This window comes from Nannospalax galili, unplaced genomic scaffold, assembly GCF_000622305.1.
Source record: "Nannospalax galili isolate Female #2095 unplaced genomic scaffold, S.galili_v1.0 scaffold917, whole genome shotgun sequence".
Lineage (NCBI taxonomy): Eukaryota > Metazoa > Chordata > Mammalia > Rodentia > Spalacidae > Nannospalax > Nannospalax galili.
Window position 1 is genome coordinate 497,089 of NW_008340972.1, and position 17,426 is coordinate 514,514.

The 17,426-nt window shown below is 45.7% G+C and overlaps 1 protein-coding gene across 14 annotated transcripts in view; it reads left to right on the forward strand.

Annotated features, from left to right (window-relative positions):
* The window catches only part of Bcat1 (branched chain amino acid transaminase 1), a 126,844-nt gene that overhangs the window by 57,810 nt on the left and 51,608 nt on the right, over window positions 1–17,426 (forward strand). For all 14 annotated transcript variants that reach the window (XM_029564962.1, XM_029564966.1, XM_029564967.1 and 11 more), the window contains 4 exons: window positions 1,611–1,774; window positions 6,205–6,347; window positions 13,178–13,263; window positions 16,173–16,313. In XM_029564962.1, coding sequence (XP_029420822.1) covers window positions 1,611–1,774; window positions 6,205–6,347; window positions 13,178–13,263; window positions 16,173–16,313 — 534 coding nt within the window. The remainder of the gene's footprint in view (window positions 1–1,610; window positions 1,775–6,204; window positions 6,348–13,177; window positions 13,264–16,172; window positions 16,314–17,426) is intronic.

Consider the following 17,426-nt stretch of genomic DNA (forward strand, 5'->3'; position numbering starts at 1 on the left):
TACACTACGTTATGCTGAGTGGTTTCCTTTATCGCTAGAGTTCATCAAAGTATCTGACATGGAAAGCTCCAGGGCCCTCAGGAAACAGACATCTCAGTGGGTGAAGGGCCTCAGACGAGACACAGGGGATTAAAGCTAAAGTTTATCTCCTGAAGCAAAGCACGTGTTCTGAAGAGAGCCAGAGCAGACTGACCCCTAACCCCTAACAGGGGAGCAGAGCCCATTGAGCTCTGGGTTGTTGATGTGTGTGTGTGTGTGTGTGTGTGTGTGTGTGTGTGTGTGTGGTTTCCTTGTAGCCCCAGCTGGCCTGGAACTCCCTATGGAGACCAGGCTGGCCTCTATCTTAGAGAGATCCGCCTGCCTCTGCCACAAGAGTGCTGGGATTGAAGGTGTGCACCACCATGCCTAGCTTGTGTTGTTGGTTTTCATTTTATTTTTCATTAGTATATATTAGTTATTCCTACCAGGCCTCTTGACATTTTCATACGCCCTCTCCCCACACAGACAAACCAGGCCATAGTGAGTGGCCTCTTTGACATCTTTACCTCTAGAATAGCTACGCTTTTGCTCTCTATTAAGAACCACACTTGGTACTGGAGAGATGGCTCAGGGGTTAAGAGCACTGGCTGCTCTTGCTGGCATCTTTACCTCTAGAATAGCTACGCTTTTGCTCTCTATTAAGAACCGCACTTGGTACTGGAGAGATGGCTCAGGGGTTAAGAGCACTGGCTGCTCTTGCAGAGGACCTGGGTTTGATTCCCAGCACCTACATGTCAGCTAACAACCATTCCTCACTCCAGTTTCTAGGGGATCTGACGCCCTCTTCTGATCTCTGAGGGCATTGCATGCATGGCTTACACATTGCCTGAATACAGGCAATTCACTCATACACATAAAATAAAAATAATAAAATATTTTTAAAAAAGAACCACACAGACAGGCGTGATCGCAGCCCACGGTCTCTGCAGCCTCTGCTGGCAGACCTACCATGGCCTGCAGCCCTCACCAGCCTGGAAATACAAAGCATATTATGCTGCTGAAAACGAAACCTGCCTTCTTTCCGTTCCCAATTCTCAGCCACTGCAAACTTGAAGTCTGTTTTGCTGCTACAGGGTAAAGATGGGTGTCTCATCTCAGATTCTGTTAACAGAAGCAACTGCAGCTGGCAGATTGCATTTCCTCTGAAAACAGAACTCAGAAAGAAAAACCCAAGGAAAGTTACATGTTTTTTTATTGCATGTATTGATTCATTTAGTGTGTATGTGGGGGGGCGGGGGGTGAGTGGGACACGCGTGTTGCCGCAGCACGCATGTGGAGGTCAGGGGACAACTTGTGGAAGTCATTTTTCTCCTCCCAGCTTGTGGTTTCGGAAGAACAAACTCAGGTTGTCAGACCTGGCAGCAAGCACCTTTACCTGCTGAGCCATCTCATCAGCCCCCAAAATGAACCTAAATGCTCAATTCTCAGTGTTTTCTTTTGAAATCCCTTGAAAGGCTTGTATCACTAGACTTTGATTGTCCAGCCCCAGTAGGGAGGTAGACGCTGGTCTCTTTGGGACGTTGAGAAGGATCTCTTCATGGTCAGTTACAGATGTTCTCTCTTTATCACAGCCTTCTCTAGGAGTCAAGAAGCCTACCAAAGCCCTTCTCTTTGTGATCCTGAGCCCAGTGGGACCTTATTTTTCTAGTGGAACCTTTAATCCGGTGTCCCTGTGGGCGGATCTGAAGTACGTCAGAGCCTGGGAAGGTGGAACGGGGGACTGCAAGATGGGAGGGTAAGTCAGTCTGTGTGTCCTTCTGACCATTACATGATTGTCATGTCTCTTCAGTGGAGGTATTGGTGATGACAATCAAGTGTGAATGCTTGTTTGTGAGTGTGCCCGCCGTGGGAAGCATTACTGTGCCCTCGCTACACTAGAACCCTCTGGTGGGAGTCCCAGGCAAGAACTCCCGAGGGAGAATGGGATGGGACAGAGCTTCGAACCAGCCGCCCTGGACTCTGTTCCCCTTTGGTGGCAGCTGCTCCTGGATCCATGTTCTCAGTTGGTTCCAAAGAGCTCTGTGTGGAGAAGGTCCACCGAAGGTCTGTCCACACTGCTTGTGATCGCAGGATCTGCTGCAAATCAGCTGAGGGGAAGCCCTGTTTTGGCTCCGTCTACTCCGTCTCATCCACAGGCCATATGTAGCTGGCAGGAATCGAACCAGCATTTGAAAAGTGCTGGCCAATTTCAGGGGTGGACCTGGCCTTAAATTCAGAATGCCCCTATGAGTGACAAAGGATAGCAGGACCTAAGTGCCCTGGCTCTTCCTTTTTCTGAATAAGAGGGTGATATACATGTCAAACTCAGGGCAGTGACAGTCTAGAAGGTTCCTCTCCATGATTTGCTGGGAGGTGGAAGAAGATCAGAATCTGATGACTGCCTCTGGAAAAAGCTGCTGGATTCGAGAGACATCCTATAAATCCCATGTGCCCCCCTCCCCCATTCACAGTGATCTCGTATTTCCTCTCTGAGTGTTTGCAAGGGTGGGCTTTGCCTGAAAACTGTAGCTGTGGTGTCTCGAGTCCAAAGGAGGCTTTGAGCCCATTTAATTTTGGTAACTGTCAAATTGTTTACTTTGAGCAGTATCTGTTAAAGAGGGAGAACAGAAAGGCCTATGGTTAAAGGACTTTTACGGTTCTAGTCTACTTTTAAAAAGTCTGGGGGTGGTGATAGCTGGAAGATGCTCAGCGGTTAAGAGCACTGGCTGCTCTTGCAGAGGATCATGGTTCAGTTCCCAGCACCCACATGGCAGTTAACAACCATCAGTAACTCCAGTTCCAGGGAATCTGACACCCTCTTCTGGCCTCCACAGGTACTGCACCCACATAGTACACTTATATAGATAAAGGAAAATACTGCTACATATAAAAATTTAAAATAATTTTTTTTTGAAAAAAGGTAAGTTGGGGCTGGAGAGATGGCTTAGTGGTTAAGAGCACTGACTTTTCTTGCAGAGGACCTGAGTTCAGTTCCCAGCACCCACATGACAGCTCACAACCACCTGGAACTCCAGCTCCAGGGGATCTGATGGCCCCTGAGGGCATCTGTACACATGGCACACACTCACAAAGACACACATGAATAAAAATAAGTCTTTAAAAAAGGGCAGATAGGATAAGTGCTTATTTATTTATGTTATTGGAATGTCAGAGTTCATGGTGCCAGTGAGCAGAGACGGGAGTTGCATCATCAAGTGGCACTTAATTCGCAGAGCCGGTGATCTGAAGGCAGCCGCATAGCTCCTCACATCATGCCTCGTCTTTCATCTCTATCATCCACAGGCAGCACTGGAGGGCCACCACAGAGGCAGCTCCTTATCTGGAGCTCAGTATCGGCCCTCTGGTTAGGTGCTTAGCCACCTTCCTGAGACCTGTGATGTCTGTGCCTCTCTAACTATGGTCCCTTTTCCTCCTCTCTCTTTCTCTGTACCTTGGGACTCAGTCACTTCTTGAAATGTTGAGTACTCTGGACTGGGGAGGTGCTGGAAGGACGAACTCAGAACACACTATTGTCATGTGTCTTCGTACTACAGAGTGTGAAAGCACCCCGTTCACCTCTCCTGCCCCCATCATGAGTACAGCTGGTCACTGCTTGCTTTTCCATCTGTCCGTGTGTTGGGCCTGACCACATGGAATTTGTGGTCCCAATATCTGTTTAAAAGTTGATTAGCTTATTTTTCACTGTAAGTTGCTTCCAGGCATCCTGTGGGGAAATGTGGGTATGTCACCCACCTCAAGTACAAGGTTGTCCCTGGGCCCCTGGTCATTGACCTGTGTTAAGTCATGAATCACATCTTGGCATGTGAGGTGGTGTTCTCATAAGCTCTGAGGATTAGGGTGAGAACATGTGGGAGAAAGGACCTTCCACCTGCCCCCTGTGTCTGGTTAAGACGTTAATACCAGGCATTAAGTATATGGTGAAGTTAAAAGCATTGTGTGTAATATCAGACCATTTTATTTGTTAAAATGGGTTAGTAGTCCAGCAATACTTGCCACTGTTACATATCAGCTAATAATAAAATAGGATGCTGTGGGCTCTCACTTGAAGCCTCTGAACAACTGGAGAAAGCAAAGCATTAAAGAGGGGTGGACACGGGTGGGTGTGGCATTAAAGAGGGGTGGACATGGGTGGGTGTGGCATTAAAGAGGGGTGGACACGGTCGGTGTGGCTTTGCCTTTGATGATCTCAGAGACTGGGGCATTTTGAGGATAGAGACACTTAGCTTAAGAAGTGATTTACCCAATAACCCATATCTAAATCTGAGTTTTATTAGTTCTCAAACTCTGTTTCCTTTCTCTGTCTTCTGCTGATTAATTAGGGCAGAGTTTTATGGGTTTTTTTGACATTTATTTATTTTACATTCATGTATTTGTGTGTACAAGTGCCATGATCCACTTGTGGAGGTCGAGGACAACTTGTGGTGCTCAAGTCTCTCCTTCCTTCATGGGAGTCTCAAGGATTGAAGTCAGGTCGTCAGGCTTGGCAGCAAGTGCCTTTACCCACTGAGCCATCTTGTTGCGGCCTCAACCAGTGTGTGGGCCGAGGTTCACACAGAAGAGACAAAGCTAAGTATTCCTTAGCCAAGTTTGATTTTATTTTGAGACCATTCATTCTTCAAAATCATATAATAATGAATATTAAAGAGCAGTTGGGGAGACAGACTTACCTGGGGTCTTGTGTATAGAAAAATGTGGCTTTTTAAAAAATAATTTTCTCTTTTCCCTTTTTTGTTTTTTTTTTTTTTGGTGGTGTTGGGGATACAGGGCTTCACACATGCCTGGAAAGATGCTCTACCACTGACTTACATCACCAGCCATCACCATATTTTTTTTACTTAGAAAAAGTAATGTTGGGGCTGGAGAGATGGCTCAGTGGTTAAGAGCGCTGGCTCCTCTTGCAGAAGACCCCCCAGTTTGGTTTCCAGCACCCATGAGGGGTGACTCACAACCACCTCTAACTCCAGCTCCAGGGGATTCAATGTTCTCTTGTGACCTCTACACAGGTAGCATGTTTATATACATAGATAAACATGCATGCACATAAATTTTTTAAAAATTAAATCAATTTTTTTAAAGTGGTGAATGTTGGGTGTTGTGGCACATGCCTGCAAGTCCTACATAGCACTTGGGGAACAGAAGGAGAATTAGTGGTTCGAGGCCATCCATGTGATGTGATGGCTAACACATTGAGTTGAGGCCAGCCTGCTATGTGAGACCTTGTTTCAATGACAACACAAAATAATAGTAACACTGAAATATAAATAACATGAATTGAAAGAGATGAGAGTGCAGACTCCTGGACATTTTGCAGAGTTATAATTTGATAAACCCATTTAAAAGCACAACATCCCAAGTATAAAATGCGTTTCATAGCCTGCAATCTGCTGGATACCACAGCTTAGCCATATTGCTCACTGTAAAGTACTGTTCTTACCCTAGTGAATGTGTGCCTCACTGGGATCCCTCATATCTCATGTAACCAGCCTGGGAAAAGGTCATAATTCTCTATTTAAATGTTTATGGTCCTAGGAATTGAGCCTCTGGCTGTGTGCACATTAAGCAGCGCTCTCCGCTGACTACCTCCATTCCCAACCTTTTTTTGTTTTGAGACAGGGTCTCACCAAGTTCTCAGACTGCCCTTGAATTCACTCTGTAGCCCTGGGTGACCTTGAACTTAACAAAGTTAACAAAGTCCTCATGCATCAGCCTCCCAGGGTAGCTGGGACTAAGGGCGTGTGTCAGGATTCAAAATAAAAGTTGTTTTTATAGTGTGCAAGTTACTTTGGCATTTCTAGGTTCTCCAGTGGGTATCCCTTAATGTTATGGAGAGAGAAAGTAGATGTCTTAACAGGATAAGCTCTGTGTGTGTGTGTGTGTGTGCGTGCGTGTGTGTGTGTGTGTGTGAATGAAGACTTGAGGCCTAGCTCAGTGGGTAGAAAGCCTGATGACCAGAGTTCCATGCCGGTATCCCACAGGATGGCAGGAGAGAACTGACTCTCATGATTTATCCTGTGACCTGCTGCACACGCTGGGACACACATACTTTCACACATACACACAAAATAAATAAATAAATGAATAAAAATGAAAATTAAAGGACTTGAATTTTAGAGTGGGCGGTGGGTGTGGCTGACAGATGCTCATCATGTTCTTTTTCCTCGCTAGGAATTATGGCTCATCTCTCTTGGCACAGTGTGAGGCAATGGCCCATGGCTGCCAACAGGTCCTGTGGCTGTACGGGAAGGACAACCAGATCACGGAAGTGGGCACCATGAACCTCTTTCTCTATTGGATAAACGAAGATGGAGGTAATCTCTTCTTTCTCCTGTTTCCATGGAGCTAGGGAGATCCCAGTTAGATGTCAGCCCGGGCATAGGTAGCTCGGCCCAGCAGCCAGAGCCACTCAGCTTCTGCAGTGGGGTGTGTAGGGCTCTGGCCTGCCTGGTTTCCAGTGTACAGAACTGGGAATTGAACCCAGGGCCTCCCACACTAGGCAAACACTTCTGAACACATCCCCAGCCTTTTTTTTACTTTTCATTTTGAGGATCTCAGGTAAGTTGCCCAGGTAAGCTTGGACTCACTGTGTACCCTAGACTGACCTTGACTTACTATAATAATCGTAACACTGAAATATAAATAACATGTATTGAATGAGGCGAGAGTATAGGCTGATTCCTTTTGCTCCTGGACAGTCTGTGGAGTTACACCTTTTCAACCTCCTGAGTAGCTGGGATTATAGGCATACATCACCAGGTCCAGCTTTAATACCCTGTATTTTGTGTTTTGGTTTCATTGTGGTGCTGAAAATAGAACCCAGAGCAAAGTAAGCCCCCAAAGTTGTCCTCTGACCTCCACACAAATGCCCTGGCATGAGTGTGTACCTACACACATATGCATCATAAATAAATAAATAACATAACGCAATAAAAGTAAAACCATACTATTAAAGATAAATCATCGTTCCTAGAGATTTCCAATAGATCCTTAAAGATCGTGATTACTTGTAGACTACAGAAATACTTTTGTTTTTTGTTTTTTGAGATAGGTTCTCATGTAGCCCAGGATAGCCTTGAACTCACTATGCAGCTGAGGCTGGCCTTGAACTTATCTTCCTGTCTTACCTCCTGAGTGTTGGGGTTACAGGGGTGTGCCATACATGGTTGGAGGTAATTTGTGTTTTGAGACAGGGTCCTACTCTGATCCTGAGCTGTCAGGAATTCTCTACCCCTCAGTCTTGTGGTGCTGGGATTACAAGTGTGTGCCACTTATGCTTGGCTTGAAATTCAGTATTGTCTTTAGTATCCTGAATGCTTGCTGTCTTTGTTATATTATTATTTTATATTGTCAGAGTTGACAGGGTTCAGTGAAATGTGGACAGTTTATATAGTGTTAAGGTAAGAGGCCAAAGTGGCTGTACATTTACCGTTGGGGTTTTGATGGGGGTACAGAATTGAGAAACCCGTTTTCAGGCCGGTTTATGGTCTTCGGCTGTTAATTTCACAGTAAGTGACTCAACATTCAAAATGAAAAGCATATGTTAGCTGTGTGTGCTTGTAACCCCAGTGCTGAGGGCTGAGGTGAGCTCCTGGATCCTGGGAACTCACTGGCCAGCCAACCTACGCAAAAGACTAAGCTACAGGTTCAGTGAAAGTCCCTGTCTCAAAAACTCAGGAGCGCAATAAAGACATCTGATGTCCCCTGACCTCTGTGTGTGTGTGTGTGTGTGTGTGTGTGTGTGTGTGTGTGTACCTGTGCAACCATGTGCATATAATACAGACAGACACAGACCACAGACACAGACCACAGACACAGACACACAGACATACAGACACACACAGACACACAGACACACAGACACACACACACACACACACACACACACACGCACACACACGCACACACAGTTTCCAGCCAGATGCTCTCTGCGTTGGTTTCAATGAACGTTTGGAAGCTGTTGATTCTGCAGTAGCTCTGTCGTGCCTATGTCGCTTAGCTCTAAAGGAGGAAGGAGGTGAATGAGATGGTGCTCAGTGCAGCCCTGTGTACTGGTTTTGTCTCAAGTGAGCCTTACGTTCCGTCCTTTGGAGAGTAAACAGCCAAAGCCGTGTGCACACCCTGCCCTGAGTTGGCCCCACGCAAGTCTGCGGGAGAGGCTCCCTCAGCCCTTGGCGTAGGCGGAGCTGGGTGCCCTGGAAGCCCTTTCCTCCCCTCCTGCTGTTTGTGCTTGGCACTGTAAGAACACCAAATTTATGCTGGAATTTTTGGGCTTTCAAACTTGGAGTTATTATATAAACATACCTCTAAAGTGATGCTAACAGAAAGGTGGCCATTGTCGACCCCTGTGCTCAAGACACTCGATGGATCTCGTTCGTTCTCCTTGCTTCCTTCTAGCCCTGTTCCTTCCCACCCACAACCCCCAACGAAAACAGGGACATCATTCAGAAATGACACCGGCAATTATTTATGGGAGACGTCAAGGGCGTATACTGAATCATAGCTACACGATGTAGCCAGAAATGGTCCTGCTGAAAACTTGTTCCTTATCCAAATGAAAGTCATGGAATATTCCTGCATGTCTTTGAGGAAAGGTCAGAATAAAAATGAGTGGGTTGTCCCTGCCTCTTGCAAAATATGTAAGGCCTCAAGAGTCACTGTTTTGTAACTTTTACTCAAGAAGTCTTAGTGTCAGTGTGCTCCTTCAATTAGGCATGTACCCAACAGGCCAAAAACAAGGGCTGGAGAGATGGCTCAGCAGTTAAGAGTGCTTACCGCTCTTCCCCAGGATGAGGGTTTGGTTCTCAGCACCCATGTCAGGTGACTATAACCTCAGCTCTAGGGGATCTGAAGCCCTAGTCTGGCCTCTATAGGTACCTGCACATACCCTGTGTACAAATCCACACACATGCACACACACATACTCATAATCAAAAATGTAAAGGAAGCTCTTTTTTTTTTTTTTTAAATTTACCTACTTTTATTTTATATATATGAATGTTTTGCCTGCTTGTATGTAAGTGCACTTGTGTCATGCAAAGCCCATGGAGGTCAGAAAAGGGCATTAGATCCCTTGGAACTAGAGTTATGGATGGTTGTTAGCTGCCATGTGGGTGCTGGGAACCAAACCCAGGTCCTCTGCAAGAGCAGCCAGTGCTCTTAGCCACTGAGCCATCTCTCCAGCTTCTGAACAAATCATTTTACCATGTCTTGAAGCCTGGAGAGATGTGGAAAAGAGGATCCAGTCCATGTGGTTGAGTGACACTTGGGAAGGTGTTAGGCAGTGACTAGTGCTGTTGTTCAGCCTCCCTAACAAAGCTTCTTGACTACATCAGACTTTTACACCCACTGTCCATGGAGCCCCTTCCTCAGCTGTCTGTATGGTGAGCTTTTACCACGTCTACTCAGTATTGATTTCCTTGAGTCCTTCATCAAAAGGCTCTTCCTTCATAGCCGGAGAGAAGGCTCAGCTGTTAAGGGCACTTCACGCCCTTCTAATGGACTGGGGCGTTCGGTCCCAGCACCATGTTGGGTGGCTCAGGACTGCCTGTAACTCCAGTTCCAAAGGATCTTATGCCCTCTCCTGGCCTCCACAGGCACTGCGCACATGAGGCATACATTCACACATTCATACACACATACACATGGATAAAAAACAATAAAGGCTCCTTTCCCGTGACCCTCTTGGGTTCTCCTTTTTATCTCTTCATAAGTAACATATTGTTTGACACTCCTGTCTCCCCCATAAGCTAACACAGTGCTTAACAAAATCCTTGTGTACCTCTCCCTGTTGGAGAGTGAGTCAGGAGTCAAAATGGTTTGGTTCACAGAGTTCAGGACAGTAAACACCCAGTATGTATGTGCTGAGTCAGTGTGGGTGGTGTTCAGGCACTGTGCAGATGGACCTTCCTGCTTTGCACTGGACTTGACTCTGGACCCCTCTACCATGACTTAAATTCCCCTCCTCATGAAAATGATTGTATCGTCAAAGACAAGCTGTGCTTGTAGCTTCTGTTTCGCGTTCTGGAACTTGCTCCAGGTCCCCGGGAGCATGTTTGTGGTTGCAGAGAAAGATGAATATCTCTCACCCAAATGTTGCCATGTCATCAGCTCTGTCTGGAAACAGAGGAACAGATGTGGTTTTGTGACCTCAGGCTGGTGGGTACAATTGGCATCTTAAATTCATTTCTCAAAACAACATGTGGAGGCTGCTGTTTCCATTTAACTTCATCTTAGAGCTTAGCTAACTATAGGAAAGGTTCGTTTGGGGGGGAGAGACTACAAGCTTGCATGTATGAAAACTCTATACGTACGTAGATCCATGCATGCACTTCTCTGTCTAGCTAACTAGCTATCACAAAACACGATTATTTTGAGATCATCAGCACTTCTCAAATAACAAAACGTAGCCCCAGGAACATTGCCAAGCACCAATTTCTTCTTTCCAAAAAGCTATTTTCAACAGATTATTTTCAGAAAATAAATAATTCCCCAAACACCAAACTGCTGTATCCTAGCAGAGAGCATCCATTCATTCATTTTTAAATTCGCAAATACTTATCGTGTGCCACTCTGAACCAGACATGTGCGAGCATACACAGGTAGGCGGATCTCTCATAACCTTTGTGGAACTCTAACTACAGGCCAAGAGTGCAGGACACTTGAGTTGTTGTCCTGGCTTTTTCTCGGTGTCCTCAGCCTGGGAAAACTGCTTACATTTCTTTCTTCTGTAAAATAAGGATTGAACTAGGTGAGTTCTAAAGTTCTTGGTTGTTTTACTAAAAGGCCTGTGGGAGCGCCAAGATACCAGTACACAGCTTCTTGGACCTAGTCGTCCTTTTCAGCATGTTTGTGAATTCCTCTGCCAACAGTCAGTAAGTCACAAACACAGCATCTTTATAAGATGATGATTTAAGGCTTGTGTGGATCTAGGTTCCTAAAGGCCAGAGGTGGGGATGTTGAATACCAATGACAGTTCTTTTTGACGCAGGGTCTCACATAACCCAAGTTGGCTCAAACTCACTATGTTAGTCAAGGATGACCTTGAACTCCTAATACTCCTGCCTGCACCTCCCTAGTGCTGAGATTACAGCTGTAAGCCTACATCTGGATTTATGCCATCGAACCCAGGACATCACACATTAGGCAAGCACTTTACCAGCTGAGCTCATTCCCAACCCACTGAAGATGACATTTAATAAGAGCTCGTGCAGTGGAGGGGCCATGAGGTGCTTACACATGGATCTTCATGCCCAACCTTTATGGTGGGTAATTTGCCGGGATTTTCTTGTGGTAGACCAGGAATCCAGCTTTGGCGTTGTTTTGGATTTCTTTCCTCTCTTCGGCAATGTGCGTGCTCCAGCTTACCTTGAGCCCATTACATTCAGATCTCTGAGGGAGAACTCTGCATCTCCATCACTCATGCTGATAGCCTGCCCTGGCTTGAAAGTCAGAAGTGGGTGGTGTGGAAGCAGCACCACGAAGGGTCCCCGTGTGTGTGCGTGTGTGTGCACGTAGGTGTGGGTGCATCTTCATATGTGTGTGAATACACATATGTGCATATCATATGGAAGCCAGAGGTCGAGGTTGGGTATCTTCCTCCGTTGCTTTCTGCCTTAAGACACAAGGCCTTCCTGAGCCTGGAGCTCAGTGATTCATCTGGACTAGTTAGGCCAGCAAGCCTGTCGTTGCAGCGCTGGTGAGAGCCACTGTGCTGGGTGTTTGTGCTGGGTGTTTTTGTGGAGGCAGGGGATCTGAACTCAGGCCCTTAGAAATGCTTACTACTGATGTCTCCCTGGCCCAGGCTACCCACTTCTGATGGACTGGGCTTCTCCATAGAATTCTTAGGTGTGGTGCTAGCGCGTGTCCTAAGTAAGATCTTATGTATGTTGTTCTAAATGCCCAGGAGCTTTTATCTGATAAGGGACAACATTCACTTGCGGACATTTCTCCTGAAGACTATTCCATAATTCTTACTCTTTAAAAAAAATATTTTATTATTTTATGTGTATGCATGTATTGTCTGCATGTAGGCAAGAGCACCCGTGTCGTGCAATGCCTGTGGAGGACAGAAGAGGCTGTCGGATCCCCTGGAACTGGAGTTATAGACAGCTGTTAGCTGCCATGTGGGTGCTGGGATTTGAACCCGGGTCTTCTGTAAGAACATCCAGTGTTCTTAACCACTGAGTCATCTCTCCAACCCCAAACTCTTTCAGTGCAAAAATATTTTGTCACTTTATTGTGTAAGGGTAAAAGGAACATTATTTATTTATTTATTGTGTGTATGATGGGGTGGATGGGTATGCATGTATGTGGAGGCCCGAGGACACCTTGTGGGAGTCTGCCCTCTCCTTCCATCATGTGGGTTCTGGGGAATTCAACTAAAGTCATCATATGCTTAGTAGCAAACACTTTTACTCACTGAGCCATCCTGCTGTCCATTCTCCTTCTGTTTTTCTTATTTTCTAATTTTATATTTATTTGGGTCTTTTTTTTTTTTTTGACAAGGTCTCCCTGTAGCCCCAGCTGACCTGGAACTCACAGACATCTGCCTGCCTCGGCCTCCCAAGTGCTGGGATTAAAGGTGTACACTACCATGCCTGGCTTTATTGGGGTCTTTTAGAGATGGGGTCTCCCAGTAGCTCCAGATGGCCTGGAACTTTCTATGTAGACCAGGCTGGTCTCAATCTCACAGGTCCACCTGCCTCTGCCTCCTGAGTGCTGGGATCAAAGGTGTGTGCCACCACACCTGACTTAAATTTATTTTTAATTATGGGGTTTGTGCATGTGAGTGCAGGCTACCACAAAGGCCGGGAGAGGGCATCATATCCCTGTTGCTGGAGTTAACAGGTGGTTGTGAGCTGCTTGATGCCATACCGTGAACAGAACCCAGGTCTTCCGCAAGAGCAATACGCTCTTAACTGCCGAGCCGTCTCTCTGACCCCGTTTGTTATGGTTTAAGATAAGGGTCCTGCCTGAAGTGTGAGTTCAGTGCAGACACTGGAGAAACCTCGTGACGTAGGAGAATAAAATGATCTGTATGCTTGTTATTAGCCAGGTTGTGAGAAATGGTTTTAAAAGATGACTGTTCCTATGGCAGGTCTCATAGAGTGGGAATTTAGAGCGTTCTTGTTTCTCCTTACAGAAGAAGAGCTAGCGACTCCTCCGCTAGATGGCATCATCCTCCCCGGAGTGACGAGGCAGAGCATCCTGGAGCTGACATGCAAGTGGGTGCGTGCCTTTGCCCTGAGCAGCAAACATTAGCCTGACACAGAAAGTAATCATCACTCTCCTGCCTTCCTGGTGACATCATAGCCTGTGGTCCCAGCAATGCTTATCTAGTCTTTACATCTTAATCTTGAGTAAAAAGAACTCTCCAGAAAGCCTGTGTTGGCAAAGCTATCAAATAAGCACGTTTTATGGAGAACACGGAGAGAAACCAGTTGAACGAGATGTCTTAGTGAAGAGTGGAGAAAGTCTCCTGCCGGTCTCTCTGAGCTGTGTTTTCGTTTTTAATATTTATTATTTTTATGTGTGTGAGTGTGTTACCTGCTTGTATGTGGTGCACCTGTGTCATGCAGTGCCGAGGAGGTCAGAAGGCGGCATGAGATCCCCTGGAACTGGAGTTACAGATGATTGTTAGGAACCACATGGGTGCTGAGACTCGAACCCGGGTCCTCTGCAAGAGCAGACATGGCTCTTAAGTGCTGAGCCATCTTTCCAGCTCTGTACCGTGTGTTTTCTACCAACCTAAATGTACCCGGTCCATTCACTTCGTCTGTGAGCACTTTCTACCTTAGAAGGACGGCACAGCCTTTCTTTCTTGTGTTTACTCCCATGTGCCCCGAGGTTCTGGTAGGAACCACAAACATTTCTTGACACATTAATGTCAATGTAGCCTTGGTTTGGCTGCTTTTTCTCCTTACACTGTCCTCTGTCATCTCAAATTTACGTGCATGCTTATTTTAAAATTAAAACACTCAAAGCAAACAAAATTGTTTGCAGTGGACTTTGAAATGCACGCGACATGGGCAGGAGCGTTAGTGCATTTCAAGATGGGTGAAAGGGGAGTTATTTGGCTGGCATGGGTTGTGAGAGACACGTGCTACCTAGGAGGGTACCAACAGTATCTCTGGACAAAAAGACTTTGGAAACAGAGGAAATAAGTTGTAAATAATCCCACCAAACCTGGAGTAGATGAAACCCAGCTGCCGCCTGCTGGCTGCAGCGTTGGGCATGACATTTGCAAACTGTTGTTGTAATTTCAAACAGCTTGTCCTGTCCTGTCCTGAGTGTGTTTGCAGTTGGAAAGATGTAGTTTCGAACTTTTGTTTTAAGAAAAAGAATCAACCCAGTAGCAAAGGCCTGTTGACAGACTGCAAACACAAGCGCTTTCTACACTAATGATGTCCTGGCAAGAAAGAGAGGTTGTGAAGGAGGGGAGCTTTTCTTGACTCCTTAGCTGCAATTTACTTTCAAAGCTATTTTAAAACATAAAATGCCAGGAGGCCTCGGGGGCCAGATGGGAAATTGTCCAAAGATAAGGATGAGCTTAAGCAGCAAGAGAGAGGTTGTTTCCTCTAGAACACATAGCTTTCCATGTTTGCTGATTTTCTGGAACTCTGGTTTAACCCTTTATTTAGCTTTGAATCCAAGGTCACAATGGTAGAGAGATGGAACCTTAGAAGAGCTCCATTTCTAGTACAGAAATATTTTCCTGTCCTTCCATTCTAATAGCCTGAATTTGGCCCAAAGCTTTGGTTTTCACTCTTAGGTATTATGGGTTTGAAAAAACACTTCTTTTTCAGCTTTATTTTTATTACTTAAAAAAAAAACATGTATATAATTTGGAGGGGGATATGCATTGTGAGCGCAAAGCCCATGGAGGCCAGAGGCATCGGGTCCCTCTGGAACTGGAGTTGTAGGTGATTGTGAGCGTGTGTGCTGGGAACCACACGGGCATCCTCTGCAGACCAGTGCACACTCTAAACTGCTGAGCCCTCTCTACAGCCTCACTGGTCTAACTTTCTCTTAGGCCCATCCATTCTTTGTTGCGCCTAATTCCAATATCCTGTTGAGAAATTTTGAACTTTTTAATTTAAGACAGCCTCGCTATGTAGCCCTAGCTAGCCTGGAACTCGCTATGTAGACCGTCCCAGGCTGGCCTTGATCTCACAGCAATCCTCCTGCCTCTGCCTCCCTAGTGCTGAGAGTAAAGGTTTGCCAGGCATGGGAAATTTTGAGCTTTAATCACTAAGATAAAACCAGGAGCGTCAAAAGATTAAAAATGAGTTTTAAACAAATAGTTTGAACATACTTGATTTTCTTTTTCTGGTTTTTCGTCCTTGAGCAGATAAGATATTCCAACATTATGGCAGAAGGTGATGGGGTTATATCAATAATTCAGTGGTGAAACTTAACCTTAGTTGATGCTGAAAGGTAAAGGAGAGGACCATTGTGATAAAATTAGATGTTGGTGAACTTAGGAAGACATATGCACAATGTAATTTCTCATATAAAGTCCAAATGTAGGTGCCGTTTTCAAAAATAATATTTTAGCTATACGAACCAAGTCTATGAATTCTTTACTCAATAAGACAGTACAAAGAGAACCAAATTTGGTGTCAGATTCGTCTTGATTGAAATCTAGTTCCTACCATTTACTAGCTGTTTGGTCCAGGGAGAAACCCCTCAACCTGGAGCTTTAGCCTCTTCATCTGCAAAATAGAAAAAGGTAAAACCTGCCTTTAGTGTTTAAGACCTTGGTCTGTGGGTGGGTACTGATAAATGTTAGCAATCATTGTTAACAGTGGACTGAGATACATTCACCACAAAACACGTGGAATATGTATTAAGTAGCACTTAGAAGGAGTCTATTTGTTAGACTTTATTCATGATAGCAGCACAAGTTTTAGGTGGGCAAGTGTGGAAACATGCAAGGCATCCCATGGCAACCATCCCATCCTTCGTTTGTGAAAGCCGTGACCTTGAAATAGGTTGCTCAACATCTCTTGTCATCACCAGTGACAGGGTCTATCCTTTCCCACTTTCCCCCAGAGGGTTATTGTGACACTATCCAAGTCCAGCCAGAAAAACGTCGAAAGATAAACATTGTCTTGGCTTTTTAATATTCCAAACAGGGTGAATTTAAGGTGTCGGAGAGGTACCTCACCATGGATGACCTGACCACTGCCCTGGAGGGGAACAGAGTGAAGGAGATGTTTGGCTCGGGAACAGCCTGCATTGTCTGCCCGGTCTCAGAAATTCTGTTCAAGGGCCAGGTGAGACAGAGTTCTAGACGGTTGTCCTTTCTGGAAAAGACATTTGCCTAGGGTCAGCAAGATTGCTCAACGGGTGTTTGCCATGTAGCCTCTAGGACTTGAGTCCTGTTCACTCAAGTGGAAGGAGAGAACTGAGTCCACCTTACATTTCCTCTGACCACCATATGTGTGCTGTGGCAATGTGCCCCTCCACCTCATACACAGAATGAATGAATACATGTAATTTAACAATCCCTCAAACATTTGCCTGTAATTTATCAAGTGTGAGAGAGTCTAGGCAGTGTTGGGATGCAAAGTGTTATGTGACATGGCGTGTACCAGCTTGACAGCATGTCCCGAGAGCCAATGCCAGTCCAGCACCTCCCCTCCCCAGGGGTTTTGTGTGATCCCGGACATCATGGCAAGCCAGTCTTTTCCCTGGCTGCCTTCCGCCAGGGCCCATGGACTTCTGTCCCCTCCCGTAACATCTACCAGTGTTCTGAGGACGGCTGAGCGGGGAGTTGGAGTTCACTGTTCTGGTTCCTAAGAGTGCTTCTAAACTGCTGGATTAGGAGTGGCAAAGAATTAGGAGAATACACTTGAGAACAGTCAGTTCATTCATTTACCTGCCATTACCAGGCCACCGTATAGATGCTTTCCATGTGGTACACATGGTGCATTTATTAAAATCTTCCAATGGGAACTCAGGGATTGGGTTGGGGGAAATGCTTTCCTCTGACTGCATTTGTCTAATTTTGTATGTGCCGTGCGTCCGTTATCTGGCCAGGCTGGGGGCTTTCTCTCTTACCACAGAACTCCAATCCTCCCCATGTATAAAGACAGATGTTATTGTAGAAGCCTCGGCATTCTATGGAGAGCTAGGCATTCTGTAGACAGGCATTCTGTACTCAGACAGGCATTCTGTAGTCAGACGGGCATTCTGTAGTCAGACGGGCATTCTGTAGTCAGACGGGCATTCTGTAGTTAGACAGACATTCTGTAGTCAGACAGGCATTCTGTAGTCAGACAGGCATTCTGTAGTCAGACAGGCATTCTGTAGTTAGTTAGACAGGCATTCTGTAGTCAGACAGGCATTCTGTAGTCAGACGGGCATTCTGTAGTCAGACGGGCATT